The sequence below is a fragment of the Doryrhamphus excisus genome, linkage group LG12, assembly GCF_037039965.1.
Source record: "Doryrhamphus excisus strain RoL-2023G ecotype Guam linkage group LG12, RoL_Dexc_Guam_v1.1, whole genome shotgun sequence".
NCBI classification, from domain to species: domain Eukaryota; kingdom Metazoa; phylum Chordata; class Actinopteri; order Syngnathiformes; family Syngnathidae; genus Doryrhamphus; species Doryrhamphus excisus.
In genome coordinates, this window is record NC_136368.1 from 17,990,001 (window position 1) to 18,017,387 (window position 27,387).

The 27,387-nt window shown below is 41.2% G+C and overlaps 5 protein-coding genes across 12 annotated transcripts in view; 4 read left to right on the top strand and 1 right to left on the bottom strand.

The window, feature by feature from the left end:
• hecw2a (HECT, C2 and WW domain containing E3 ubiquitin protein ligase 2a) overlaps positions 1–4,798 on the top strand; it is a 29,910-nt gene extending 25,112 nt beyond the window's left edge. For all 3 annotated transcript variants that reach the window (XM_078795126.1, XM_078795127.1, XM_078795128.1), the window contains 4 exons: positions 1–9; positions 682–767; positions 1,049–1,161; positions 2,095–4,798. The exon at positions 1–9 is cut by the window's left edge and continues 106 nt beyond it. In XM_078795126.1, the coding sequence (XP_078651252.1) occupies positions 1–9; positions 682–767; positions 1,049–1,161; positions 2,095–2,206 (320 nt within the window). In that variant the 3' untranslated portion in view covers positions 2,207–4,798. The remainder of the gene's footprint in view (positions 10–681; positions 768–1,048; positions 1,162–2,094) is intronic.
• Positions 4,799–5,747: 949 nt separating this feature from the next.
• stk17b (serine/threonine kinase 17b (apoptosis-inducing)) lies at positions 5,748–13,873 on the top strand. Its single transcript, XM_058081654.2, has 7 exons — positions 5,748–6,221; positions 8,099–8,311; positions 9,090–9,228; positions 9,963–10,089; positions 10,413–10,461; positions 10,660–10,839; positions 11,942–13,873. Exons 1-7 carry the CDS (start codon positions 6,100–6,102, stop codon positions 12,174–12,176), a joined length of 1,065 nt encoding a protein of 354 aa, XP_057937637.2. The 5' UTR covers positions 5,748–6,099; the 3' UTR covers positions 12,177–13,873.
• On the bottom strand, positions 13,706–16,021 carry lg12h2orf69 (linkage group 12 C2orf69 homolog). Its single transcript, XM_058082433.2, has 3 exons — positions 15,561–16,021; positions 15,020–15,258; positions 13,706–14,907 (listed from the first exon to the last, which is right to left on the bottom strand). The coding sequence occupies exons 1-3, from the start codon at positions 15,732–15,734 to the stop codon at positions 14,430–14,432; spliced, it is 891 nt and encodes a 296-aa protein (XP_057938416.2). The 5' UTR covers positions 15,735–16,021; the 3' UTR covers positions 13,706–14,429.
• A 230-nt stretch (positions 16,022–16,251) lies between these two features.
• ftcdnl1 (formiminotransferase cyclodeaminase N-terminal like 1) lies at positions 16,252–19,345 on the top strand. Of its 4 annotated transcripts, none has more exons than XM_058081649.2 (6): positions 16,252–16,351; positions 16,797–16,915; positions 17,119–17,217; positions 17,343–17,498; positions 18,523–18,711; positions 18,834–19,345. In XM_058081649.2, exons 1-6 carry the CDS (start codon positions 16,281–16,283, stop codon positions 19,268–19,270), a joined length of 1,071 nt encoding a protein of 356 aa, XP_057937632.2. In that variant the 5' UTR covers positions 16,252–16,280; the 3' UTR covers positions 19,271–19,345. The 4 variants fall into 4 exon arrangements, with proteins under 4 accessions (XP_057937632.2, XP_057937635.2, XP_057937629.2 ...); XM_058081652.2 differs by having other exon boundaries at positions 17,122–17,217; XM_058081646.2 differs by lacking the exon at positions 16,252–16,351 and adding an exon at positions 16,389–16,540.
• Positions 19,346–21,085: 1,740 nt separating this feature from the next.
• Positions 21,086–27,387, top strand: part of LOC131135579 (uncharacterized) — a 28,891-nt gene continuing 22,589 nt past the window's right edge. For all 3 annotated transcript variants that reach the window (XM_058081640.2, XM_058081641.2, XM_058081643.2), the window contains exon 1: positions 21,086–22,206. The gene's annotated coding sequence lies outside the window, so the exon portion shown is untranslated. The remainder of the gene's footprint in view (positions 22,207–27,387) is intronic.

Consider the following 27,387-nt stretch of genomic DNA (forward strand, 5'->3'; position numbering starts at 1 on the left):
ATAGGGGAGGTAAGTTTAATAATACAGTGCAAACATTTTTATATGTTTTTACATAACATCAACATGCAGGAGGAATAGCAAGTACCTTTTAAATAGTGTCATGTCATCATAAGTAATAAATAAATCATACTCCATCGTACTCCGGTTTCCTCCCACATTCCAAAAACATGCTACAACTCCAAATTGTCCGTAGGTATGAATGTGAGCGTGAATGGTTGTTTGTCTATATGTGCCCTGTGATTGGCTGGCCACCAGTCCAGGGTGTACCCCGCCTCTCGCCCGAAGACAACTGGGATAGGCTCTAGCACCCGCCGTGACCCTCATGAGGAAAAGCGGTAGAAAATGAATGAATGAATAAAAAAAACTATATTAGGAAAGCAGGAAGTGAACAAATGTAACAGTTACTGTTTGTAAAAGTACCAAATGGAGGGGTAGGATTTAATAAGCTGGAACTGTGGAACTGTGAACTGATTATGGGATGCATTCAATTGTAATCTGATGCATGTTCAAATGAAATAAAACCATTACCATTACCATTACCATTACCATTACCATTACCATTACCATTACCATTACCATTACCATTATGTTGTTGCATAGACAGCACTAATAAATGTGAAAGGAAGAAGAAATGAAGAAGACCTTATTTTTCCATCCTCTGACTCATCATTTTGCTCTTAGGTTACCATGACAACCACATAGTGATCCGCTGGTTCTGGTCAGCAGTGGAAAGGTTCAACAATGAACAAAAACTCCGACTGCTGCAGGTAGGACACTCGGCGAGTGTGCGGCGAATAATGAATATTTCATATCACTAAAGTTGCACTTGAAATGATTCAACCTCTATTATGAATGACATTTCTTTTACAAAAATGTAATTTAAAAGAAAAAAGTAGTGACTACATGTTGTGCTATTAAAATTTGTTCTTGGTTTATTATTATTATTATTATTATTAACTAGAACAAGTTGATAAACTTTGCAATTAAGTGTAGAATTTGAGTGCTTTGATAACTACTTTTCCTAAAGTGCTTATAGTTGTCTTTCTAGTTTGTGACAGGAACATCCAGTATTCCCTACGAGGGCTTTGCCTCGCTACGTGGAAGTAACGGACCGCGCAGATTCTGTGTAGAGAAGTGGGGCAAAATCACCTCCTTACCCAGGTAGAATATTCCTTTTTTGAATATTGTTTGATATCTTGATAAATATCGCAATCATTACAATCATTAATGATAACGATTAAGTGATAGATTCTCTGTAGAGAAAAGTCAAAGGACGCTTTGATTTTTGCATATATATATTTTTCCAGATGGGATTTATGACTCGTTGAGGGGAGTCGGATCTTGGTGAGCCGTTCCCTTCAAAGAGCCGTTCAAAAAACTGGATCACTTTTATATATATTTTTTTGGTTTGGTTTGGAAATAATTACTGGGAGGAATGAATTTAGATATCCAGGTACCAATATGAGTGTGAAATATTAATAACTTTATTTGACATGTGTGGGGTCTGCACGGTGATTGAGTGGTTAGCACGCAGGCCTCACAACTCGGAGATCTGAGTTCAATTCCACCCTCAGGCATCTCTGTTTGGAGTGCATGTGTGGGTTTTCTCCGGGTACTCCGGTTTCCTCCCACATTCCAAAAACATGCTAGGTTAATTAGCGACTCCAAATTGTCCGTAGATATGAATGTGAGTGTGAATGGTTGTTTGTCTATATGTGCCCTGTGATTGGCTGGCGACCAGTCTCACCTGAAAACAACTGGGATAGGCTCCAGCACCCCACCCGACCCTCATAAGGATAAGCGGTAGAAAATAAATGAATGACATGTGTGGATTCAATTTTAATGTCTGATCTGTATTCATTGTAAATATTCCACATGGTGGCGCCATATTACTCTGCTTTGACAGTGACGGCACTAAATGAGTTTTCCGGGTACTCCGGTTTCATCCCACATTCCAAAAACATGCACGTTAGGTTAAATGGCGACTCTAAATTGTCCGTAAGTATGAATGGTTGGTCCTGGTTGTGTTTAGGCCAGCAGAGAAGGCTTTGCTGGCCCTGACTGTACTCCACGTTGTTTTGATTGTGTCGACAGAGCTCACACATGCTTCAATCGTCTGGACCTGCCACCGTACCCGTCCTTCTCGATGCTATACGAGAAGATGGTGACAGCAGTGGAGGAGACCAGCACGTTTGGTCTGGAGTGAATAGAGAACGTTCTCCTCCGCAGGATGATGCGGCAAACAAAAGTCATATCCTTACAAGGCAACTGACGCCACAACATGGCGAATCATTGTGCTGTGACTTTCCAGACCAAGCAGAAGAAGAACTAGGAGACGAGAATCAGCAAACGTTTTTATGACGATCTTTCTTCATTGAGCCTTCAGTTAACTGCCTTCTTCACGCTCCCTCCTCGTGCACCTTAGAGAGCCAATGGACCAGTGTTCTCCATTCTCCTCTCTGGACCTCAAAACTGTGTCTGCTCAATTCCAAGACAGTCACTAAACATCCCGGTTCAGTGTTTCTTCTACAGCATGGAAGAATGTCTACTTTGTGGAGTCAGTGATTGTCATGACTGGAAACACACATGACATCAATCGTTTTTGTATACTTGTTAAGACAGAAGTCGCACATCATCATGCATGGATTTGACTAAAGTGACACTGAAATCAAGTAAGATAAGCACTGGACAGATATGTTTGCTGACACACCTCAGTCCCATACAAGTTTGCAACAGGAAGCTATGAATGTATGAAATAGTTAATAGGAATGTATGAAGCGGTAAGCCATGATAAGACACACATTAGCGGCAAGACAGGCAATATCAAATCTCCTCCAATGAAAACAAAAACAGCTGACTGTGGGTCTGTAGGTTTTTGATAGGGATCCCCCGATCCATCAGCCACCGATCAAAATCGCCCGATTTTCCATCAATCGCCAGTCACAGAAGCCGATCACCTCTGGCTGGGCGAGCATCTCTCGCCCACTTTTTTACTTTCCGTGTGTGAATGATTGAGTGACTGTGTCCGGCCCAGGATGTAAGCTCGGATAGGCCCCAGCGTACCCCCCTAATCACATGAATCACATGAACCTGCACAGGCAAAATGGAATTGAAAAGAATATGTCACCTTCAGGGCTGCACGGAGGTCTAGTGGTTAGCGCGCAGACCTCACAGCTAGGAGACGAGGGTTCAATTCCACCCTCTGCCATCGCCGTGTGGAGTTTGCATGTTCTCCCCGTGCATGTGTGGGTTTTCTCCGGGTTCCTCCCACATTCCAAAAACATGCTAGGTTAATTGGCGACTCCAAATTGTCCATAGGTATGAATGTGAGTGTGAATGGTTGTTTGTCTATATGTGCCCTGTGATTGGCTGGCCACCAGTCCACCAGTCCAAAGCAGTAGAAAATGAATGAATGAATGTCACCTTCATAAGAACTACACTAATCACAAAAAGTAGCACGATATTGAGCTTTGGGGTGACATCTCAGGATGAACGTAAAATGCGCTATAACCTTTACAGGTACAGATTAAATTAATTTGCCCTTATTTCTGTGTAGATTGACAGTCAGGTCATGGTAATCCGCAAAATTCTGAAAATTTACCCAAAGCCCAAAAAATAGTATTTTTTTGTGAGTAGTATCGATACCAATTGTACCAATGATACTGTTTTACCTGAATGGTCATGTATGACTTCTGTGACATGTACGTATATATATATTTTTTTGCCTTGATAGCATGTGATAAATACACAAGTAAAACACAAACTACCCTTTCATGGCCGTACACGCCCTTCCATGCAAACAACGCAGAACCGTAGTCAATGTGTATGGGGTGCATGCAAAATGAAACCTGTTGTACAAAGAAGTGTTGGAGCAACATGGCTAGAATAGCGCTAGATAGCTCCACGTGTGCTGTGAGTTGCAGACTTTTCTAAGCGAGCCCCCTCCACCCCTCCACCCCCCCAGGCCCAATACTGCATGTGTGTTGGTTCTGGTCAGCTCTGTGAGCGATGCCTTGACGCCATTGTGTTATAGCTTGATATTGCATGCTGAAATATTGCAAGACATTGTCCTTACTAGCTTTTTGCATGAGGATATTGTTATCACAAAAAACAGGTGAAGGAGTTGTCGTTTTTCATTGTGGAACTCGAAAGAGTCATAAGAATAAGACATGACGTCACTTTCATGGAGAATTTCATGCAGTATTTCTCTATGATATTATCATGTCTGAGCAAGTATCTGGCAAGCATGTTTCCAATGTGTCACTTTCACACATGCGTGTCTGCCTGTCTTACAGATAGGTCGATAATGATAATGATGATGGTTCATTGCTTGTGGGTCATTGATCAATCAATAGGGCTGTTTTGACTTGTAAAACAATAGAACACAATTATGTGTACCATGTGTGCAGTCCTCTTTGTATATATCTGTAAATGTATATCTGTCCTGTTGTGTGTATAAATATATCTTTTGCACTGAATGTACCAAAGGGGCTTGAAAAGTAAACCATTCTTTCATTTCAGACAAAAAGCATCGGACACATCCTTACACTTCACATGTATGTGGCATGTTAAAACAGACCTGTTTGCTACAACGACTCCTTCAAAATAAGACATGATAACCTCTCATTTCCTGTTGATTTCTGACAAGACATAATTGACAAGTTTTCCCGTCTCCACGTCAGTCCAGTTTGGGTGATGTGAAATAATTGCTACACAGACTTTATAAAAATGTAAATGCATGGTCCAATCAATAAAAAGAATGAAAACATGAGGTTGGTTAAAGGCTTAGCGTGTTTTGACACTTTATAATCAGCAAAAATTATAAAATATGACTAGTAGTCACCATAATGAAACAATATGTCATAAAATACATACTTTAAAGTCCCATTAGAATCTCTGTTGGAACATCTCTGTATGGCGTTTGCATGTTCTCCTCGTGCGTGGGTTGCCAGATTAATTCATCATCATCATTGTGGATCAGTTGTCCACAGGTTGAGCGGCCTAAATCAAGACACAATGAAAGACGTCATAATATGCAGTACTCCACTCTGGTCACTAGGTGTCAGTACTGTTACTGTAATGTTCAGTGAGACAAAGAAGCACCAGACTTGATCACCGACTTTTATTGCACGTTTGAATTATCGCACAATAATCCATAATGAAAATATAGGCTACTGTTGTGGCTGCAACACACCACAACTCTGAACTTTCAACATCAGTTCCCCGGGGAAGACATTTATAGCAACACAGTAGTTTCTTTTTTATATCTACAATGTATAATATGAGTTTAAGTGTGACTTTAGGGGTGCTATTTCATGTCTAGAAAGCTCTAATGTTAAAAAAAACGTTTTAAACAGGTTCTGAGGTCATCATTTGGTCGTTTGTATTTTCAGGTCAGTAGCTTAAAAGGGGAAACAAAAACAAAATAAGACATGTGAAAGCAGTTATTGTAATGTTCATCATTGTCATTTTCACTGCAAATGTATATATTGTATATAAATGATCGTTTATTCCCTACAAATAATATTGTCACTTATATTGTTGGCAAATTATCAGCGACTTCACTGATGTAAATCAAGTTCAAGGAAATCAGTGCTAATATAGGACGTTACGGATTTTCATAATAAAATAACCCACCCGCTATAGATTTAATGGCATTTTATTATGAGGGCTGGAAGAATATCTGTGGTAGACCGGAAGTGGTCCGAGAGCCGACCATTGACGTTGTTATACACATTTGAAGTTGAATGGCACTAAACAGAAGTACGCATGTGTACTGCAGTGACGTGTCGGGAAAGTGTCAAGCCGAAGGATGTAAAAAATGATGGAACATTTTCCACATGTAGAATAGGTTTGCTTGCTCTACTAAATGTAGGAATGCGTCCTTATGTTTGGGATTTCTGTGTTAGCAACTCCTCATCCGTTAAGTTGAGGACGTCGATTGTAAAGTCACTTTGCAAGCCGTCGAGCTAGCAACTCGCTATGTTAGCTCCTGTTAGCTTCCGTTAGCTCTGTTACTTTTGCCGGCCATATTTCATCCACTCGCGACCGGTTCGGGTGTCTGACAGCTGCCGGGATACACAGCTCTCTGAGACGAAGATGTCTCGGAGGCGGCTGGATAGTCGCAGCGGTCTGTCGGCTGGGCTGCTCGCCGAAATCCAGACACCGATCAGCACAGAACCGCTGGACAGTGTGTTCGAAGTCACCGGAGAGTTGGGAAGGTGAGTCCTCCATTTAGGCCTAAATGTGTCTCGATCTAACTTATGTACTTTTTTTTAAGTCGCCGAAGCTATCAGTATATATAATTTAAAATTAAAAATGAGCAGTAAGACGTTATTGAAAGTTACAGTCTGACGACAGCCATACTGTTTTATGGGTCATTACAACAGCACAAACAACAGCACATTACAATAGTGAAAATCTAGGTCACAGTCTGGAATGTAACAGTACAATACAGATACACGTACAATGCCAGCTTTCATGTTTTATTAACTACCTGCAATGCAGCTTTACCACAAATATAATGATAGTTTTACTGTTTCATTAACAACCTGTAATTTAGATTTACAACAGGCACAATGCCAGTTTTTCAGTTTACAATATGTAATCCAACTTCACAACATGCACAGTACTAGTTTTCACGTTTACCCTGTTTGTTTTAACCATTTATAGTCTGTCATGAATACACAAATTATTAATACATATTATTATACATACTCAGAGCTGGACAATGCTTACACATACTGTATGACATTTTGTTTGGCTATCATTAAAGAAATTATGGGCCATGATTTTAGTGGAATACATCTCTATAATGACAGTAGGCAAACAATGAAATGCTAACTGTTGAAGTAATAAGGACATATGATATGTGTGTCATGTTTGCCAGTGGGCATGATGACCATGGTGTGTTTTTCCGATCTAATCTGTCATACATTGACTGAATGTTACACATGCTCTATATCTGTGTGTGTGTGTGTGTGTGTGTGTGTGTGTGTTGCCATCAACAATAAGTTCCATCTGTTTGCCATTCAAATTATTTTTTGGCATGGAACATGATCATATTTCCCTATAAAAATGTATGTTATTTTTTTTTGTTAATATTTTGGGGTATTTGAAATTGATTAATTGGATTAACAGTATTTCCTATGGGAAAAATTGCCTTGGTTTTTGTACGTTTTAGTTTCTGTCTGACATTTTGGAAGGAATTCATGATGTAAACAGAGGTTCTACTGTCTGTTGAATGCTATGTAAATTCTAATGTGATATTTTTGGAAAATTAATCATGTCCATGTCTGCGGTGTCATAATGTGGCTTTGTTTGTTGCGTGATGAATAACAACTACAATGAACATAAATGTAAAATAAATCCTATTTGTCTTGACATTTGGCCTATATAGCTCTCGTGTTTAGATTTAATTGGCAGGGATGTCAACCAGGTCCGATTAGGATACGATACACCCCCGTGACCTTAGTGAGGATAATAGAAAATGGATGGATGGAAGTTATCAGACCTATTCAATATGAACCTGACACAAATAGTGTTTTTTCCAAAACCGCATTACAATTTATAATTTAAAATAATGGTTAATTTAATGCCAAAATGAATCATTGATTGTTATCGCTCTAATGTGAACGCACATGATCTTCAGAATTGAAAAAGGAGAAGTGGCCTCAGCCAGTTTTATTCACATGTTGTGTATGCGATTGCAACATAGGATGTCCTGAGGTGCAGTGCAGATTGCTAGGTGTCACAATGTTCTCTGCCACTTCTTCTGTTGGAACCACATCATAGCAACCTTTATTGTTACAATAATTCTTTATTAGAACTGTTATTAATTGAATGAGTTTGAACCAAATTTGATTTATAGGATCCCGCAAGTCTCACAAAAAAGTAAAATCAGAGCCACTGCGACTCTGTTGTCATGTTGTGCTTTTAGTTGATATCATCGTTGCACCTCAACCACAATGTAAAAAAAAAAACAAGTTGGAGCAATATGGACACCAACTTCTTTCCAAGCCCCGATGCTTGGCTTTGACTTTGTTATGTATACTCTATGTCCATTTTCCAAACACATGCTTCCTTTGTTGTTTTTAAGGGGCAAGTTTGCAGTGGTCAAACACTGCATGGAGAAATCCACGGGGAAGGTGTTCGCTGCCAAGTTTCTACGAAAAAGGAGGCGGGGTCGTGACTGTCGAGCTGAAGTGATCCATGAGATGGCGGTTCTGGAGATGGCCCGAAACAACCCCAGAGTGGTCAACTTGCATGCTGCTTACGAGACAGATCACGACATTGTATTAGTGCTGGAATAGTGAGTTCACTCAAGGTCATCTTTGTGTGGGTTATGCGGCTTTTACTGTACACGAACAAACATTTAATTAGTCCAAATAGTGACATAACCTGCTTTTTGTAGATTCATGTTGTTGCCATCATAACCGAAACTAAAGCAAGTTCCTATGAATGCTCTGAATACACAGTTATTGTTCTTGGGTGACATTTGTTGACCTTTCAATAATACACACCTTGTACTCAAAGCTATTACACAAGTTATTTATCTAACTTTCTTTACGAAATCAATAAGCGGCTGACATGTTTCGGTGTTTTTCCAATGATGTGTGTTTGAGTCCATTTTGCTTTCATATTGCTCCCTTCTTCATAAAAAGTGCTGTCGAATACACGTCCTTACAAATACTAATGCAAACAGTCAACCTGCTCATGAGGAAGTGCTTCTTGCGTTTTAGGAACCATCCTGCCGTTATTTGATAGGTTTGTTTCATTTCAAACAAACTCTGGTGTGATTTCTCTGATTGTGGAGCTCACTGAGCAGAGTGAAGACACTAGCAGTTGAGCCTTTATATATTATATTAAAATAAGTAGACATACAGTCTGAGGCGCCATCTTGCATTGTTAATTCTATAAATGTTTGGTAGATTTATCTAAATCAGTGTGTCTCTCAAATGTCCGTTTGGGAACCACTGATCAAAGCACAAACAGTGAGAAGCTAACATCTGAGCTTGTTGGTTAAAACTGTTGTTTGTAAAGATGTAGTCTGATTTTAAAACCTTCTTTTGTCTTTTCCTCCTAACCAGTGCAGCGGGTGGGGAGATATTTGACCACTGTGTGTCTGACGAGCTGCTGCCGGAGGCTCAACTCACCCGTCTGATCAGGCAAACGCTGGAGGGAGTTCACCACCTCCACCAGAGCAACCTCGTGCACTTAGACCTCAAGGTGGACACACATGCACATATACTGTATATATACATATACATGCTGTATATACAATAGCTGGAGTGGAGGGAATATATTAGTTATTGATATAGATAACTTCCTGCTTATCAAGACCAATACTTAATTACAGTGGTATGAAAAAGTGTTTGCTCCCTTCCTGATTTTTTTTTTTTTTTGCATGTTTGTCACACTTAAATATTTCAGAAATCATGAAGAGGGGAAACACATTTTCTCACCACTGTATATACCGCTATATTTTAAATGTACTAATTTTTATTCTTCAAGTACACATGTCAATAAGACACATTTTGTATCTGTATGCATAAAAAGCAAACAAAAATAACAATTTAGTATCTTTGACTGAAACGGTGTAGGTTTAACATCACCTTAGTGGAGTTGAGGGGATATATATTTTAAATACAGTTTATATTTTCACTCAAAGCATTTCAAGCTTCAGTTGTGGCTGCATTTCTTTTTTTTTTATAGTAGTTTCACCCTCTAAATAGTAAAAGTCACAAGTTCTTTACTGTCCCATACATTGTACATCCTCCTTTATTAGACACATAAGAGTGCAAGTTTGTTTTGGCCAAAATATTGTATTAATTTCCTTCAGAACGTTTTTCAATCTAATGACACAAATTTTAAAAAAGGTCATAAAAGGATTGGCGCCAACGATCTGACCTTTGTCCTTTCACCATGATGTTCACTCTGGGTTTCCTGTATGTGTTTCTCAGCCCCAGAATATTCTCCTGACAAGCCTGTCTCCTCCAGGGGACATAAAGATTGTAGACTTTGGTCTGGCACGCAAATTGGGTGCGGTTGGAGAACTCAGAGAGATTCTTGGCACACCTGAATATGTGGGTAAGGCCTTGAAATGTACTTTAACTCCTCACTATGTCACAGGCAACAATACTTTGTGTGTGTATGTACTGTACAAAGTGTACAGGGTGTCCCAAAAAACGTATACACACTTTCAATAATTGGAAGCTCTGCGTTTATTATAATTGGTTCAATTTTCAAAATGTAATAGCATTTACAAACATGATTTTATTGCTTTGTCACAGCCTGTTCTCAAACTGATCCAGACACTGCTGACAACACGAAGCAATTTCCTTCGAATTTGCATGCATTCTTTTTTTGTTGTTCTTCATTCATTATTGACTTGTTTGTTTTGATCCACTCAGCTCCAGAAATCCTCAATTATGAGCCTATCACAACAGCAACCGACCTTTGGTGAGTGTGTCCTTTCAAAGCAAGCAAACTTATTTTTACTGTACATTGAAATGATTGTCATCGTGAATGAAGCACAATGTTGCAAAACAGTGTTTTAATTTTATTGAGATGTCTTGTCAAGTATGCGGAAAGCAAATTGTTGTCTCATGGAATTCCGTTACATTTGATAGTGTTTTATTGCACATGTATTTTTCTCAGGAGTGTGGGCGTCATCGCCTACATGCTGGTCACGGGCGAATCGCCGTTTGCTGGCGACGACAAGCAGGAGACTTACCTGAATGTGTCCCAGGTCAATGTGGACTACAGCAGGGACGCTTTCTCCAGGGTTTCTGAGCTGGCTGTAGACTTCATCCGCAAACTGTTGGTCAAAGCGCCTGAGTGAGTAAAAACAAAAAATATCCCAGAATAGAAGCACTCTCAAGCCATTGTTTTGGAATCAAGTCTCAGTGGAGAGTTGGCACTAAAGAACTGGATCTGCCCTCAGAGCATTCCAGCTTTATTTTACAGCGATTCCATTGGGTTTCAGGAAGTCCACAACCACACCGACTGTTGACCACAGGGAGTTTACTTCTCAGAATGTGCCTGAAAGTAGCAATTAAGGCACATCTCCTCATCTTCACTTTTTGTTCAATGCCTTTGCTTTTAAATCTCCAGTAGAAGATATGTTTGAATGACGCTTTTGAAAAAGATGAGAATGACAAGGAGAGGACATCACTCTGTTCATCTTCTCTTAACAAAAGTGCTCTCATTTTTATGTATGTGTAAGCTATAAGTACAGTATGTAGTTACACCTCAGTGCAATAGCAAACAGTTTTGCCCGTGGATAAGGCCCCATATAATGTCTTCCATGTGGGAAATGGGTATGCCTCTGTACCAAACCGTTACACGTACATGTACATGTACAACTACACTCCGACTGCATCATAACAATCATCGAATACCTTGCAAAGGTGCACCCTTGGGGCTGAGAGGCGCATGTGAGTGTCCAAATACCGTATTTTCCAGATTATAAGTCATAGGTTGGCTGTTCCTGCTACTTATACTCCAGAGCGACTTATAAATGAAAAAACTTTTTATGTTATATAAACACTGGACACCTTTTCTGTTCATGTTTATTTTTTGTGTAGCTGAATAACCATTGTGTTAGCATATCTTACACCTATTCAGCCTGTTCTCTATTCTTTTATTGTTAGAATTTGCCTTCCAAGAGGACGTAATGTCTGTTTTGGTCAAGTAGTTTGTAAAATAAATTACCCACAAAAAATGCGATTATACTCCAGTCCGACTTATGTATGTTTTTTTCTACCAAATTATGCATTTTTGGCATTGTTCGTCTTATACTCCGGAGCGACTTATAGTCCAGAAAATACGGTAGTTGTTAGGCATCGCCACATTGTATTTAGTGATTTCATTGTCTTGCATTCAGTGACTTGGACAGACCCTTCTAGCCTGTAAATGTTCTACATTGCTATGACCACAGAGACCGACCCAGCGCTGCCGAGTGTATAAGCCACCCCTGGCTATGGCAGCAGCAGCTGTGCGTGAGCCCTGAGCCCACTTCGACCCGCGCCGTCCGCGAGCGGAGCTGCGGCACCAAGTGGGCCGCTCCACCCGAGGACCCCGAGGACAAGGAGAACTTCCTGGAGTCGCCGCATTCTCATGCTAAAAAGTTCCGCTTGGACGAGGAGCCGCTTCTTGGAGATGGTGACTTATGAAACCCTTTTTTAAATGGATTTTAAGCTTCCAAACGACCAGCAGTTGACTGCAAGAGTCCTTATTTATACTTAATTACAAGATTAACACAAGCCAAAGATAATCAGCTTATTGATCGGTCAACACTGATCTTGTGTCTTTGTTTAGCTGCTTATTATCTTTGTAATGGATGAGGACTCGTGGGCACGACTTCTCTCTTTGCCATCCTTGTTATATGAAGTTGCCTCCATGCGTCATCTTAATAGTTGCATATATGGGCGTGCGACACTGCCCTCGCTTGCATGTTCAGTCTTTACGTTTCTATTTGTCAACCTGTCCATCTTAAGTACGTACAGTACTTGCTGTATTAGCTCACATTCAAGAGTGCCACATGTATATGCAATGTTTGGAGCATTTAGCTCAGGGTTTTAGAGAAAAACTATTTTATTGATTCCAGTTGAAGATTAGCTACCATTTGGGGCGGGGGGAGGGAAGTGTCAAGCCTTTATTTTCACTGTTAATCCAATTCTCAGGTTATCAAATTGTAACATTGGGACGTGCTTTGTGTTTTTTTTGTCTGATAGCTACTAATAATGCCAGCGTGCACGTTGTCTTTCTAGCAAACTGGAAGCAAGAGTTCCTTTCTTGTCAGCCTGCAGAAAGGGAAGATGATTTAGCACTTACAACTTTTTTTTTTTTTCTTACCGCAATGATTAAGTTGCTACTTTGACACACAACCTTTCATTTCTATCGTTGATTATTTTTATTTATGTGCTGGACTTGTTTGATATGATTTGTGTGTCGTTCGTGTGCGATAGCACATGCCGTTTAAGGTGCGGAGAAGGGTGGTGTTGGCGTTGGACGGTTGGGAGCAAAGATGCTTTTATGTGGTGCTGGGAAGTTTAAGTGGACGTGGAATGACGAGTGTGTCGCTTGGAAAGTGGTTCTAGAAGGAAGTAGATGCTGGTGACGTCATGTGGGTGAACTGGTAAACAGGTACAAGGCCGTGGTGTGGTGTGAAATAAATGACACCACTCCTTTCTAATGCGTTCCATTGTTTTTCTACATTCCATGTTAATTTTGTTTTATATCATTTAATGCTGTCAGCACTTGGTTCAAAGGCCTTAGTGTTTAGTCGTCTCATATTTAACGTATAATATCGCCAACAGCAGATCGAGCTTGTTGTCCAGATATTTGTCTATCCAATGCGCTTTGTGAACATGTCAAGAAATAAGCTTTTGACTTCTCTGCTGTTTGCTAATACCTCATCATCACTTTTGACAAGTGTCTTGTCAGAGGATGTTACCCGTAGTTGTTCATCCTGTTGCAGCACAATCAGAAAAAACAGGACAGGACTTGTTTCGCTGCAGTTCATGAATGATGAAACTCTTAGTTGGCTGGCATTATTCTCCAACACGACGACCACTCACACAGCTATTTATGTGGTGTATTCTAACCTATGTGGCGTCACCCTTGATTGACACGTTTGTCTCCTGGAGGATATGAAGCGTCAGAGATGAAACAACCATAAGCACAAGCAAAATGTTTCAGAGATAAGTTTGTTTATTTTGGATTTTATATTTAATGTATGAGCAATCTGATTGTATTTGTAATGACTTAAGAAAACAACTTAATCCATAATGTACTGTCAACAAGCACATGCTAATATTTAGGCATCAAACTTGCAAAAAGCTCATTAAAGATGTGTAGAAAATAAGACTCCCTTTGTTTTAAGGTTTGGAGAGATGTAATGCACCCATTATTACAAACAAGGTATTGGTATTTTCAAACAACTGCCACTTACACTTTAAAATATGTTGTCAGACTGGTGAAAAAATAACTTAATACATGGAATGATTTGATGTTAGATTCAATATTGACAGCAATAACACACAGAATGAATATTAAAGAGTTTTCTAATTAAATAAATTAAATTAGCATTAAGTGTACAAAACATTGCTTTGGTCAAAAAATCAAATGATGTAATAACATCAGCATAAAACTAAATGTACTCAGTCATAGAATGTAACATTTAGGAATAAAAGATGACAGAGCATCACTGTGATGTGAAAGTGAACATCTAGTGCAGGTTTATGTAGCCATCATTTCAACAAAAATGTATCAAATCATTAATGAATGAAACGCTTTCTGGAGATTTCCCATGATCCTTTGCTGACTATTGTCTCAAGCTGTCCTTCAAACGAGTGTAGTATCAATACTGTGAGTATATTTTAGTAGACCTGCATCAAACTTTACGACAACTTGTGCTTATTTTGTCAGAATTCCTGGATGACCCTGAAATGGTTTTCAATAGAGGGGGGTTTATCTTCAAAATGGATTTTATGGAAGAGGCTGGCCCCAAACTCCTCCAAGGTCTTGATGAAGCGTCTGTGCTCACGGCCGACCCAGGCCCGCATGGGGTCGCACACCTCATACGGGGTGACGTGTGCGTGGATACCAATTCCACTGGCAGCCAGCTGGTGCAGCACCTGCTTGTCTGTCACCCAGGTTTCACTTCCTCCAGGGTGGCCGCCATCCAGCCAGAACATGTCTGAGATGCTTTTAACAAAGTCCCACATGTGCTGGTCTGCCCGAGCCCCGGCCAGCTCATACACCATCTGGTTCAGGACCACGCAGCCTTTACTGAAGCCCACTACAGTCAGAGAAAACCCTGGCGGGACTGTTGCGGCACCTCCCTGTGGATGTAGAGTGTTTGGCAGGCCGGCTCGCTCCATTGCGTGGCTTAGCAGGGCCCTGCAAGCACATACTGGACTCAAACATCTGCTTCATTCGATTAAAATACCCACAGTTGACATCCCTACATGATATTTTACTATTGTTGTGGTACCAAACAGAGTTTGAGAACCTGAGGTGGTGAAGAGCTCCACCGTTGGCCGAGTAGGACGTGTGTTGTGGAGCTCCAAACATGTTGCTCTCCACAAAGTTGTGGTAGCAGCTGAACTTGTGGAGGTACATGCGCGAGGCTCTCACCACCCAGATGTGGTGTTGAGGGAAACGACGGCCAAGGGTGACAGCCACTTGTTCCAGACTCCAGGACAGCCACTGCACCCCCTCTGGCTGGAGGACCATCTCATCCTGAAAGTTCTAAACCACACAAGGAGAGACACTTTTTTTAATACCGCCTATATAGGAAAGTGAATTTATTCACCATTATTGTGTTGTTATTGTCTTATCTTCAAATTGGCACACCCACAAAATATACATATAAAACCCTTAAGAAGACTAACTACAACATAAAAATACACAATGGTAAATTCTATGCATATACAACCTAACAACACTATGAATGATAGTGCATGTATTCACCTGATTGTCTCAATGGATGAAAACTAGCTATTCAATGTGGTACTTTAGTGAAGCATTGCACAGATCATTCATGTATTCACCTGAATGTCTCCATGGAAGAAGACGAGATGTTTGCTGAGTTGAGGTCCATCAGGCCTAAGGAGCAGCAGGTCGTTCTTCATGTTAGTTGTGGATCCACAAACAGCCAGCAATTTATGGATCTTTTTTCCACCTGGACCGCTGCTGGACGCATGGAGCCCTGCAGATGAGGTCATCGCTTTGACGGACAAGTGTCACGATGAAGATCGGAGAGGAAACCCCAGGTAGGAACATTTGACGTTTACGCCATTCTGCAAGCTAGCGTTAGCCACCCCGACAAACCGTAACTTTGCACCAACACCACACGAATAAAAGCCTTGTGTGGTGTCTTCTTGCAGCTAACCATCTTAGCGTGTTGCAATCCAAAATGAAACCGGACGATGTATTTTTACTGTCATTATAATTGTCATGTTATTTGCCCACAGAGAGGCGCTGTGTCATTAAAAACATGACAGTGCCGCCAAACATCATTACTGCGCATGTCAGTGACGTCAAATCTGACTAGCCAAAGAGTGTGTAGCTTGTCAAGATAATCACTGTCTTATACTTTCCATCACCGCTTGAAGCCCAGGAAAAACTACAACTTAATAGTTTTATTTTGCCAAATACATAAAAAACGAATAACCCTAAACTGTTATATTGTAAATTAAATCACTTTTTACATTACGGTCAAAGGTAAACACAAGAAGAGTGTATTACAACTGGACTATTGCTGTTTTGCTATGTTTTCATCGTGGTGTGTGTATGAGTGCTCAAAGTTCATACCTTATGAAGCAAGTTCATGTTATAGGAAGTAAGTGTGTCACATTTTTATTAATGATATGTTTTAGACCTTCAAGCAAGCTAACAAACATGAAATACGTTATTTAGTTGGCGGACAATTGGACTTTCAACTCTCCACTGATAAGTAGCCTAGCCTTGACAGCACCGGTGAATATGAACGTATGTTGAATTTATGCAACTGTAAGACAGTAACTCCGAGGTAAAACTCTCATACTTTTGCATTTTAAGGATTAATGTAAATTTCGTGAGTAATTGACTCATTAAAGTAAGGCCTAATTTCATGAGAAAAGAGCTATTGTGTACTGTATATGTTATGTAGCGATAGTATACATTAGCTAGCTAGATAGCTAGCATTAGTTAGCTAGGTCGCATTGCACAATGAATCCAAAGTGTCTCCCTGCTTGCTCACTGGTCATTGACACTTTTTCTACTTCTTATGTTCTGACATTCTATAGAACCATGGTGTCCATTTCACTGGGAAGACGTCTGGTGGCGTGTCTCCTCAATGTCTCCGAGGCTCGCAGAAAAGATCTGGTGGACATGGTGGCCATGGCTGCAGTATACAACTCTGAAGGTTCAAGTACATCAGAGCATGGAGTGTTTTCACATCATCATTAGTTTAAGAGTCCTGGGTTGTGTTATTCTGTCAAAAGAGAGCAAAATATTATACAGAATATTATGTTTATAGTATAGCATTTGTCCAATTTTGTGTTCACAAATTTAGTGGGTGTTTGGGGAATATGATGAGATCCTGAAAAAGACTTTGTCTTGATTAAGCAGGATGTCGAAGAGAAGAGACCACTGTACTGAACATCTTCAATGACCACGACTACAACCGTTCTGTCATCACAATCGTGGCAAGTATTGAATCCATCAGTAAGTATTCAACCATGAGATACGAGTGAGAGTGTTGACACGTAATACCAAACGAGCGGAAATTGTCAACATGACTTTTCTGTGGGGGTGGATGCATAACAAAGAATACACGTGTTTGATTCCAGGGGAGGCGGTTTTGTGTGCTTGTGAAAAGGCCTGCCAGCTGTTTGACATGAGCACACACTCGGGTGTCCATCCATGTTTGGGTGCTGTGGACCTCATACCCATCTACCCCCTGGGGGAGGACGTGGGAGTCCAACACTGTGCTAAAGAGGCTCAGGGTGAGATACCATTTGTGTGTGTGTGAATGCAGTTACTTTACTTTTTTGTTGGGATACTGCAGATATTACCTTTGTGTAGTAAGGGACATTTGGTAATGGTAATGGTTTTATTTCATTTGAACATGCATCAGATTACAATTGAATGCATCACATAATCAGTTCACAGTTCCACATGTCCAAAAGGAGTAGGAAGAAGCAAAGCTTATTAAATCCTACCCCTCCATCTGGTACTTTTACAATCATTAACTGTTCCATTTGTTCACTTCCTGCTTTCCATAATACAGTTTAAGGTTGTTTTTTTTTTAAATAATGTACCTCATACCGAAGTACGAGGTGATATGACCATACAATGACATTATGTGTACCATAGTAACTGTCAATATAGTGATATATATATATAGCACATACATTTTACTCAGGTTGAGTGACCAAAGGGTGGACTCACAATGGGCCGATTGTACCATAATTCACAACAAAAGTCTGGTACATTTGGTACTGATCCTTGCCCAAGTACGGCACATACTCCTTTGGTGCGATTGTAAGAGGTTGGGCAGGTCTGGGTACCAGTTCCATACACATACTGTATTTTCTGGACTATAAGTCGCTCGGAGTATAAGTCGAACAATGCCAAAAATGCATAATTAGGTAGAAAAAAACATACATAAGTCGCATTTTTTGCCGGTCATTTATTTTATAAACTACTTAACCAAAACAGACATTACGTCCTCTTGGAAGGCAAGTTCTAACAATAAAAGAATAGAGAACAGGCTGAATAGGTGTAAGATATGCTAACACAATGGTTATTCAGCTACACAAAAATTAAACATGAACAGAAAAGGTGTCCAGTGTTTATGTAACATAAACAGTTTTTTTATTTATAAGTCACAGGAACAGCCAACCTATGAAAAAAAGTGAGACTTATAGTCCGGAAAATACGGTACTTGACTTAAAATGTCTTTCCACTCTGTATCCCACATCTTGCGTTTTCAAGGGTTAACATGATTTTGTCCTTCCGCGGTCCAAGCTGTTGCTCAGGGACTCACAGAGCGAGTTCAGGGCACAAGTGTCTTCCTGTTTGGCTGGGCAGACTCCCCACTTCAACGAGGGCTTGCTCAAAGGAGAAAGGAGATGGGATGGTTCAAGAAGACTCCAGACTTGAGTTGTATCAGACCTGATGTGGGACCTCTGCCACAGAAAACCTTTGGCCTCACGGGTGAGTCTAAACTCAAACAGTATACTTTTTAATATGCTCTTTTAATAACAGTACAGCAGTACAAGTTTATGAATACTATTGCTTTATTCTCTCTAACTTGGCCTCTAACTTGTGTGTTGCAGGTGTTGGTGCCAGTCCTTATGTTATGAACTGCAACGTCACTATCGACACCCAAGATGTAAAAATAGGACAAAGCATTGCTTCAGCCATTCGGGAGTCAACAGCGGGTGGTCTTCCAGGTGTGCAAGTGCTGGCCTTGCCTCACGAGGGCGCTGTGGAAATCGCATGCAATGTGGAAAGCATACAGGGAAGTCCACCTTGCCAATTGACGGCAACAACACCATGGCCGTCCTTCAGCGTTGGGGGGCAACCATACTTTCACGTTCCAGCTTCCCTCATCACCGCCAGGGTTGCAGAGCTGGCAGGGGGGCATGGTGTTGGCACCAGGGGCACCGCCTTGGTGGGGTTTACTCCCCAGGAGTGCAGGGGCTTGGCAGAGTTGGCTCTGTCTCAAGGGATTGCAGAGTTTTGGAAAGAGCAACGTAAGACGCGCATGTGAAAATACAAAATATCATATCTACCTAGCATTACATCTCTGCCATATCTACCATATCTTCCGAGCATTACATATCTACCATATCTAACTAGCATTACATATTTACCATATCTACCTAGCATTACATATCTACCATATCTACCTAGCATTACATATCTACCATATCTACGTAGCATTCCATATCGACCATATCTACCTCACATTACATATCTACCTAGCATTACATATCTGCAAGGTAATAATATGAATGACTATACCTATGAAGGATAGATTATACTATGAAGTTTGGATATCTGTCACAAGTAGATCAACAGGACCTTACGAGGGTGACATGATACTGCAATAAAAAAAAACCCAAGCCACCAACCTTTGTTGTATTAGAACATGATATTCTAGTATAAACATTTGTCCATTGACGCATTTCAATAGACGTCAAATTAATATGAGCATTGTTACCTGACTGAAAATGAGTAGGTACAAAGTCTAATGAGGTGAGCATTAAGACTTTACCATCTTCATGATGACAGCACAGTATTATAGGATCTTCACAATGTATTATAAGGTCTTCATGATGACAGTAGAAAAGACGGGGGGGGGGGGGGGCAGACTATGCAGTCTAGGGTGGGGGAACTTCATTGTCGTTTTGTGCCCCTGACTACACGTTCCGCCCATATCTTATCTAACAAAACCCTTCAGACTCCCCTGGAGCACCTGACACGGACAGTATGGGGGATCAGTGGGGTGATCAGTGGGGTGATCAGTGGGGGTCATGCTTTACAAAAACAAAACAAGCTGACCTGAGCTCCATCTGTGCAAACAGCCATGTGGTGTGTTTCCCCCTTGACAAAATGAGGTGGGGTGATTAAGTACCAGCTCGGCAGGCATGGCATTAGGATCCTCCTTCACAATTGGACGGTGGTGTGTGTGCTGTTATATGGTACACATGCACACCCAAGGACTTTACCCATGCTAAGCAGAACTCGACACAAATTGTGGTCACCTGTCTCAGGTGATATCTGACAGAAACGCTCAGACCATTTCGAAGGACTGGGGAATGTTCCACCATTGCCACCATTGTGAGCAAGTGCATGGATGGTTGGAGGGGTGACCTAGTGTGTTGATGGACTTTGGCAAGATGGCACTCCACACATGCACTTGCCCACTCTGTGACATCCTTCCGCAGGCCAGGCCACACAAATTTGGACTGACGCCTGGTGTAGAATATGTTATACTTGACCGTGGCCCCGCAGCCTTCGGCCACCGTGTCCATGCCCACTGGAGGAGCAGACTCACTTACACTCTAGAGTCAACCAGGAAGTATTTCTCTGACAGCAATTCCGAAATGAAGAGCAGTTCAATTTGTAGCCAGATATTGCTGTTATTGAATGTAGCTAAAGTTAGCCAAGATCGTACACACTGGAAGTGGAAACTGGCGCACAAAAATGTGAGCGAAAACAAATCCATCTTGCCAAACAGCTGCACGACACAATCTGCAGGACAGACCAAGTAGTACTTTTAATCATCAGCAACTATTCCTCTTAAGTGGAATATCGACTCAATAAATTGGTTATTTTTAGCAATATGTATTGTAGTTTTCCTTTTGCATTGAAGTTAAGATGATGCAGTGCGTGTACTGCCATTTTCTCAGCAGGTATTTGCAAGCTGTCCAGCTCTTCGTTTCTTAGTCACACAAGCATGGCAGCCATGCAGCATCTTTTCATGCATACATTATCTCCTTCCCATCTCCATCCTCTGTTTTTTGCACCGAGACACAAATGTATTTACTCTGTGCACGATGCACACACACACACACACACACACACATACACACACATGCACAAAGCCTGTCAGGCTTGTGAGCATCAAAGCTTAATGTAGGTCACAGCATAAGCCCAAAGGTATTTTAGTGCACACACATTCAATTCATCTTTAAAATGTCTTTATCACATAATTTGCCCTCAATATTAAGTCGTCACATCTACTTGATAGAGCACTAAAGCCTTGACTAAATGCATCATTTGTGTTACCAATGTTATTTCAAAACTTCATTTCTGCATAGGATTTCTCTGATATGGTTTAGCCTGGCAGCGTATCATCCAAAATGCAACCCATGTGTCAGAGCATAGAAATAGAGGAGCTTATTTCCTCACGTCGTCCTTCTATAAATACACCAAACCCTCTGTTCTCGCTCTGTTCTCTCTGCTGCTATCTCTGCGCACCCAACACCCACCCCCGTGTCTGCACATTTTCTTCCAACAATTGGTCATACAATGGAGACAAATGTCACCAAATTGTCTTGGGAAGGGGACAAAAAGACACGCTTGCCGTGAATCTCTGATTTTACTCCCACTCAATATCATCTCTTATTATAATCTCTGTAACATATATATAATAGATTTTGAAGGCAGCACAGTCCAAGAGTACGCCAACGGTGGCACCTATTCGATAGGATGCCACCTATAAAGGTTGCAGTCCCCCAACCCCCACCCTCCACACATGTTCAGCATCCTGTGGGCACAGAGACACAGCTGAGAAGCAGAGAGAGAGAGAGAGCAGTGAGGTGGAAACATGGCTGAGCATGAAAGACAGAAATAGAGCGATAAAGCAGTCAATTAGGCGGAGAGAGGAGGAGGAGAAATCCTTCACGGAGGCAGTGATGCTTTGTGCAGATCAGGTTCTTCCTCTCCTCCTTCCTTTTTCTTCATCGCGTGTGGATGTGAGAACCTAATGGATTTTCGACCTGTGTGGAGCTCACAGGATGCTCAGATCCACGTGGGGCCTGTGACGCCGACACAGCTACCTGCTCCCTGGTGAGGAATGGATCCAGCGGCGCTGACCCAGATTGTGGAGTCCAGGCTCGTCGCTGTGCTGCTCTGTGAATGTGACGTGGATGTGCTTCATCATGCATTCCTCTGCTGACATCCGTCTCCACTAGCAAGGTAGGATATCTGACGTTTGCTTTTACTATGCTTCATGTCCAAACACCTTTTCTTGCAGTGGAAACAAACAGATGTTAAAGCTTCATCCATGTTTAATGTATGGAGAGCAACAAGTAACTGTGCTTCCTAAAGGAGCGTAGAAAGTAGGCTAAGCACACACCAAAGACCCAAATCAATTATTTACTGTCTTTTTGCTCCCTGAAACCATTTGGCGTTTGTTCCCACTTAACAGATGAAAGAAAGCTGTTTTTTTTCTCTCTTTACCTGTTTTGGTAAGAAAATTTGTTTTTATTAACCTGAACTGCAAAACAGATACAGCCCAGTCTTTCTCAATATAATTAAAAATTATATTATTATATTTATTCAGTCCAGGGTGTACCCCGCCTCTCGCCCGAAGACAGCTGGGATAGGCTCCAGCATGTGAGGATAAGCGGTAGAAAATGAATGAATTAATTATTATATTTATGTATTTATTATTGTGTTGTGGCACCTGCTCCCCAAAGGTCATACAGTTTGAGTAGAGGTCACACAGGGGTCAGCAAATACCACACATTCATTAAAAAACTACGCAGTATTTTTAAATATACTTAAAAACTAGTAAGAGTTTGAGTGGTAAAAGAATGATACTTGTACCGATACAAGGGCTATGTGTTAGCTTACAAGCTATGCCCAGTTCGTCATGCTAGTGTTTTATTTTATGAAACGATTTACGTCATATGGCGGTCTGGGACTGTTTCCTTGTTTTCTGACATTTCTCAATTTTAACTGAATGAACACGGCTTGATGCCATGTTGCAAGCAGCCTTGCTAACTTTTAGCCGTCCGACGGTCACACACACGGGCGAGTGTTAGCAACATGCAGTGTTAGCTGCAGTGACCGTGAGCCTCCAAAAGTCACCTTACTCTATCAAGTGTTGTTCAAATGCTGTTTTGGTTTTGAAGGAAGTGGGAGGAGCATACTAGGTATATGCCAATCATGTTATTTTTTTACGGAAATTGGATAGATAATACTGGGGCTGCACGGCAGTTGAGTGGTTAGCGCGCAGACAACCCGAACATTTTTTCAAGAGCCATTTTGGGGAAAATATGTAAAAAAAACAAATCAAATAAGATACTGCACGGTGGAGGAGTGGTTAGCATGCAGGCCTCACAGCTAGGAGACTCAAGTACGATTCCACCCTCGGTCATCTCTCTGTGGAGCTTGCATGCATGGGTTTTCTCCGGGTACTCCGGTTTCCTCCCACATTCCAAAAAGATGCTAGGTTAATTGGCGACTCCAAATTGTCCATAGGTATGAATGTGAGTGTGAATGGTTGTTTGTCTATATGTGCCCTGTGATTGGCTGGCCACCAGTCCAGGGTGTACCTCGCCTCTCGCCCTAAGACAGCTGGGATAGGCTCCAGCACCCCACGCAACCCTTGTGAGAATAAGCCGTAGAAAATGAATAAATGGATGATATTGATGACCAATGGATGAGAGCATCCCTAGTACTAGACTAGTTCCGAGACTTCCTGGTCATGAGCATAGGTGAGGATTAGAGTGCCCCCACCTGGGGCATGAACTCACTCCACCTCAAAAAGGTGCAATCCACCCTTGTCTGGCTGAGAAGCATGGCCTCAGGTTTGGACGTTCTGGGTCTCATCCCAGAAGCTTCACACTCAGTTGTGAAGTGCTCAAGTCAACGCTGAAGGCCAACATTAATGACGCCATCAATGCCATATCATCCAAAAATAGTAGAGACCAAATTCTAAGGCTCCCAAACTACACAAGTCTATACATACTCCAAGCACAACCGCAACCCTAGTGAGCATAAGCGGCATCGAACAAGCATAGTATGCTACCACTCCATTGAGGTCAGCAACATGCAAAAACACAAACACACACATACAGAGTGTGTTGAAACTCTGCATAGATAGAGATCATGTATGCTATGTCTGCTTCTTTATGATATGTTTTCAGCATTGAAGTAGTCTAATGGATATGATAGGAGACGATACAAAGATGACTCCATTGTGTGTCCACATAAAAAATGGGTCAGCAGTAGCCCAGAGGTTAAAAGGGTCCCATCATCGCCAAGTGTTTGTTCAGGATGGATGTATGGAAAGAATATTGCACACAGCGCTCTATATGGAAAGTATCCTCCGATAACAGTGTACTGTGTCAGTTAAAAGCCTGGACACCTCATTTGAAGTAGTGAGTATGTCCAAATGTTTGACTGGGATTGCAAATTTAACCAATTTTTTTAATAGTACAAATCTTTGCTGTCAATAGTAAACCGACAGGTACTACAGTAAGTATTAGGTGTGAACTTGCCCACCTGAAACATATCCACCCAATGCAGTTTTCCCATTTCAGAAAACGTTTTCCCGTTTCGTGTTGACTGTCAGGACTGTTGAGAATTGACACTCACTGAGACGATTGGTCGGTAAAGTCAATACGAACGGAACAGCGCAAAAATTTTGAGTGTTCACAGAAAGTTATTGCAAAAGAAATGCTGCTCTTTAAAAGCCAGCAAGAAATGCTGCAAACGTTTGACATTGTACGTATTTCCTGTGAGAAAATACATGTCACAATGCAAATTTCACAATTTTACTGAGTGAAAGATGACATATATTACCATAACAATAGTGGTTTCTTTGGTCTAAAAAATGTTGACATTGTTCACTTATTACGTCCCGGTGTCGGCGGGAAATGGTCCAACAGTCAACCAAGCGGAGTGCTTACCAAAGTAGCACAACAACATTTCTACCTTTGGACCTCAGTGAACACATAAGGCGCACTGTCAATTTTCATTCATTCACTTTCTACCGCTTTTCCTCACGAGGGTCGCAGGGGGTGCTGGAGCCTATCCCAGCTGTCTTTGGGCGAGAGGCGGGGTACACCCTGGACTGGTCGCCGGCCAACCACAGGGCACATATAGACAAACAACCATTCACACTCACATTCATACCTATGGACAATTTGGAGTGGCCAATTAACCTAGCATGTTTTTGGAATGTGGGAGGAAACCGGAGTACCCGGACAACACCTGGAGAACATGCAAACTCCTAGGGTGGAATTGAACCCTGGTCTCCTAGCTGTGACGTCTGCGTGGTAACCACTCGACCGCCGTGCCACCACTGTCAATTTTGTCAAAGAAAATGAAAGGTTTACAGTAAATAAACAAGGTTCTTTGTCCAGTTATATATTTTTATTGTACTTTCTAATCTCATTTCATGAGTTGGGTGTCTCGTGACACCCCTAGTAAGTACATAATCATTTATTATTTTTGCCTTTACATTATACACTGCCACAACAGTTTGGGAATAAATCAATATATAAAAAAAAATCTACTTCCTCCTCCTAATTAGCCTGTCTCTTCCTCCCTTACAAGACCCCTTCTAGTGTCCAAGGCATAAGTGTTAATTTAGGTATTTATAGTAAAACCAACTTAAAATCAGCCTGATAGGAAGAGAACTCGCACATAGAATTTATAAATAAAATAGCTTGTTGGTGCTTGTTAGCGACTCGAAGCTCATTGCTCATGTGATAACGTTAACCCACATTTCATTTGAGGTCTGAGCTGTCACAACTCATTTTACAAACAAAGCTCTGAAGTCCCCAATGGATGCATGCAGTCCAAATCTAATCTAATCTAATCTAAATCCTAATGGCAGTCCAAATCTAAAACCAAATGGCAGAAATAAAGCTCAGGACTCAGTGATGATAGCCGGCAGCGTCCACACGCACTTTGACTTCCTGACAATTTCCTCTCTCCATAGCAAATAATGCAGATATATTTGAGTTCTAACTGTTTAGTGCTACATATTTCTATGTAGTCTATGAACCGCATTGACTGTATATCAGAAATCAGAACCAGAAAAGTACTGTTCTAAACAGAATAACTCCCTGAGAAAAAAACTGTCTAATCACCAAAATAAAAGCACATCACAAATAAATATCTGTCAGCGATTTGAAAGTTTGAAAAAGCTGCTCCAGGACCAGATTAGACAGAGGCAGCCACATCTCACTGAGGTATGACCTTTGCAACATCAAGCATGCTAAAAATATCTCAGCCACACAGTATTTATGGAAGTAGGAGCGAGGCCTGCATAAAATTAGCGCAGAGATTATCAACTAATTCATGATGTTTCCTAGATATGTTTTATAAGAGTCTCCATCCTACAAAAGGCATGGATATTTACCATCAATCACTTATATTTACATTTCACACTGCAATCACGGGACATTAAATAGTGGCAAAGATATTCATAGATATTATAATGTAGATATGTTCCTGTTCTTATCTTCATACTAATAATTTAATAATGGTAAAAAGATCAATTTTCTTCCACTTAGCTGGGTCTGGGTTACTGGGGAAGCAGTTTCAGTAGTGAAGCCCAGACTTCAAAGTATCTGGCCATCTCTATTTCTAGCCAGGGACAGGCAGACTACCGCTAAAAGTGAAACCTTCACCTCATGGAAAGACAGTGTCCTAAGATGACCACACCAGCCACTGGGAAGCAAGAGCAGAACTGGACGGTACAACCGCCTTCATGCAATATTTGGATGAAGTGAAGGCCAAAGTGATGGATGAATCATTCGCCACCTTATGGTTTTACTTGTAGAACACCATGCCCGTTCCTGGGTCAGAAGTTCACTCGTGCACATGTGGCTAGAGTAGATATTGCCAGCACCAGCGCCCTCTGGATAGTGACTAGATGTGGCAAGTCACCGACTCCTCTCTAAACCGCTCACCTTCAGCATCTGGCCTTTTTCACTTAGAGCCTATTTTTAGGGGTGTTACGAGATCTGAGCTTAAAACGTGATTTCTCATTCAGAAAAAAAACTAATTAATCACATAATTAATTCAAATGAACTTGAACTCCATATATTGCCATGTGCATGCATGTATGTTTTCCTTGGATCTCGCCTCCAAACAGGCAGAAGGAGGGTTCACTCTGCATTGGTTCAGCACAAGGACAGTGCATATTAATAGACGCTTCTGTCGATATGCCAGAATTGGCCAAAATGCAATTTTTCATCTGTATTCCTAATCCCATTTACTAAAAGTATATATAAAATCTCATCAACAACATCATGCCAAGACACATACTCATTCGTGACAGGATAACAACAACTGCAGTACCAGTCAGTCTGTAGTTATTGCTAGCAGTTCTCGTTCAGCAGTTCATCATTCTTC

Coding starts and splice junctions, on each gene's coding strand:
- stk17b (XM_058081654.2), top strand. CDS start 6,100: ATGTCTCGGAGGCGGCTGGATAGTCGCAGCGGTCTGTCGGCTGGGCTG. Junction 6,222..8,098: donor GTCACCGGAGAGTTGGGAAG/GTGAGTCCTCCA, acceptor GTTGTTTTTAAG/GGGCAAGTTTGCAGTGGTCA. Junction 10,090..10,412: donor TGGCACACCTGAATATGTGG/GTAAGGCCTTGA, acceptor TGATCCACTCAG/CTCCAGAAATCCTCAATTAT.
- lg12h2orf69 (XM_058082433.2), bottom strand. CDS start 15,734: ATGACCTCATCTGCAGGGCTCCATGCGTCCAGCAGCGGTCCAGGTGGA. Junction 15,259..15,560: donor TCTTCCATGGAGACATTCAG/GTGAATACATGA, acceptor TGTGTGGTTTAG/AACTTTCAGGATGAGATGGT. Junction 14,908..15,019: donor GGAGCTCTTCACCACCTCAG/GTTCTCAAACTC, acceptor ATGTGCTTGCAG/GGCCCTGCTAAGCCACGCAA.
- ftcdnl1 (XM_058081649.2), top strand. CDS start 16,281: ATGTTTTCATCGTGGTGTGTGTATGAGTGCTCAAAGTTCATACCTTAT. Junction 17,218..17,342: donor GGCAAGTATTGAATCCATCA/GTAAGTATTCAA, acceptor GTTTGATTCCAG/GGGAGGCGGTTTTGTGTGCT. Junction 18,712..18,833: donor GAAAACCTTTGGCCTCACGG/GTGAGTCTAAAC, acceptor TGTGTGTTGCAG/GTGTTGGTGCCAGTCCTTAT.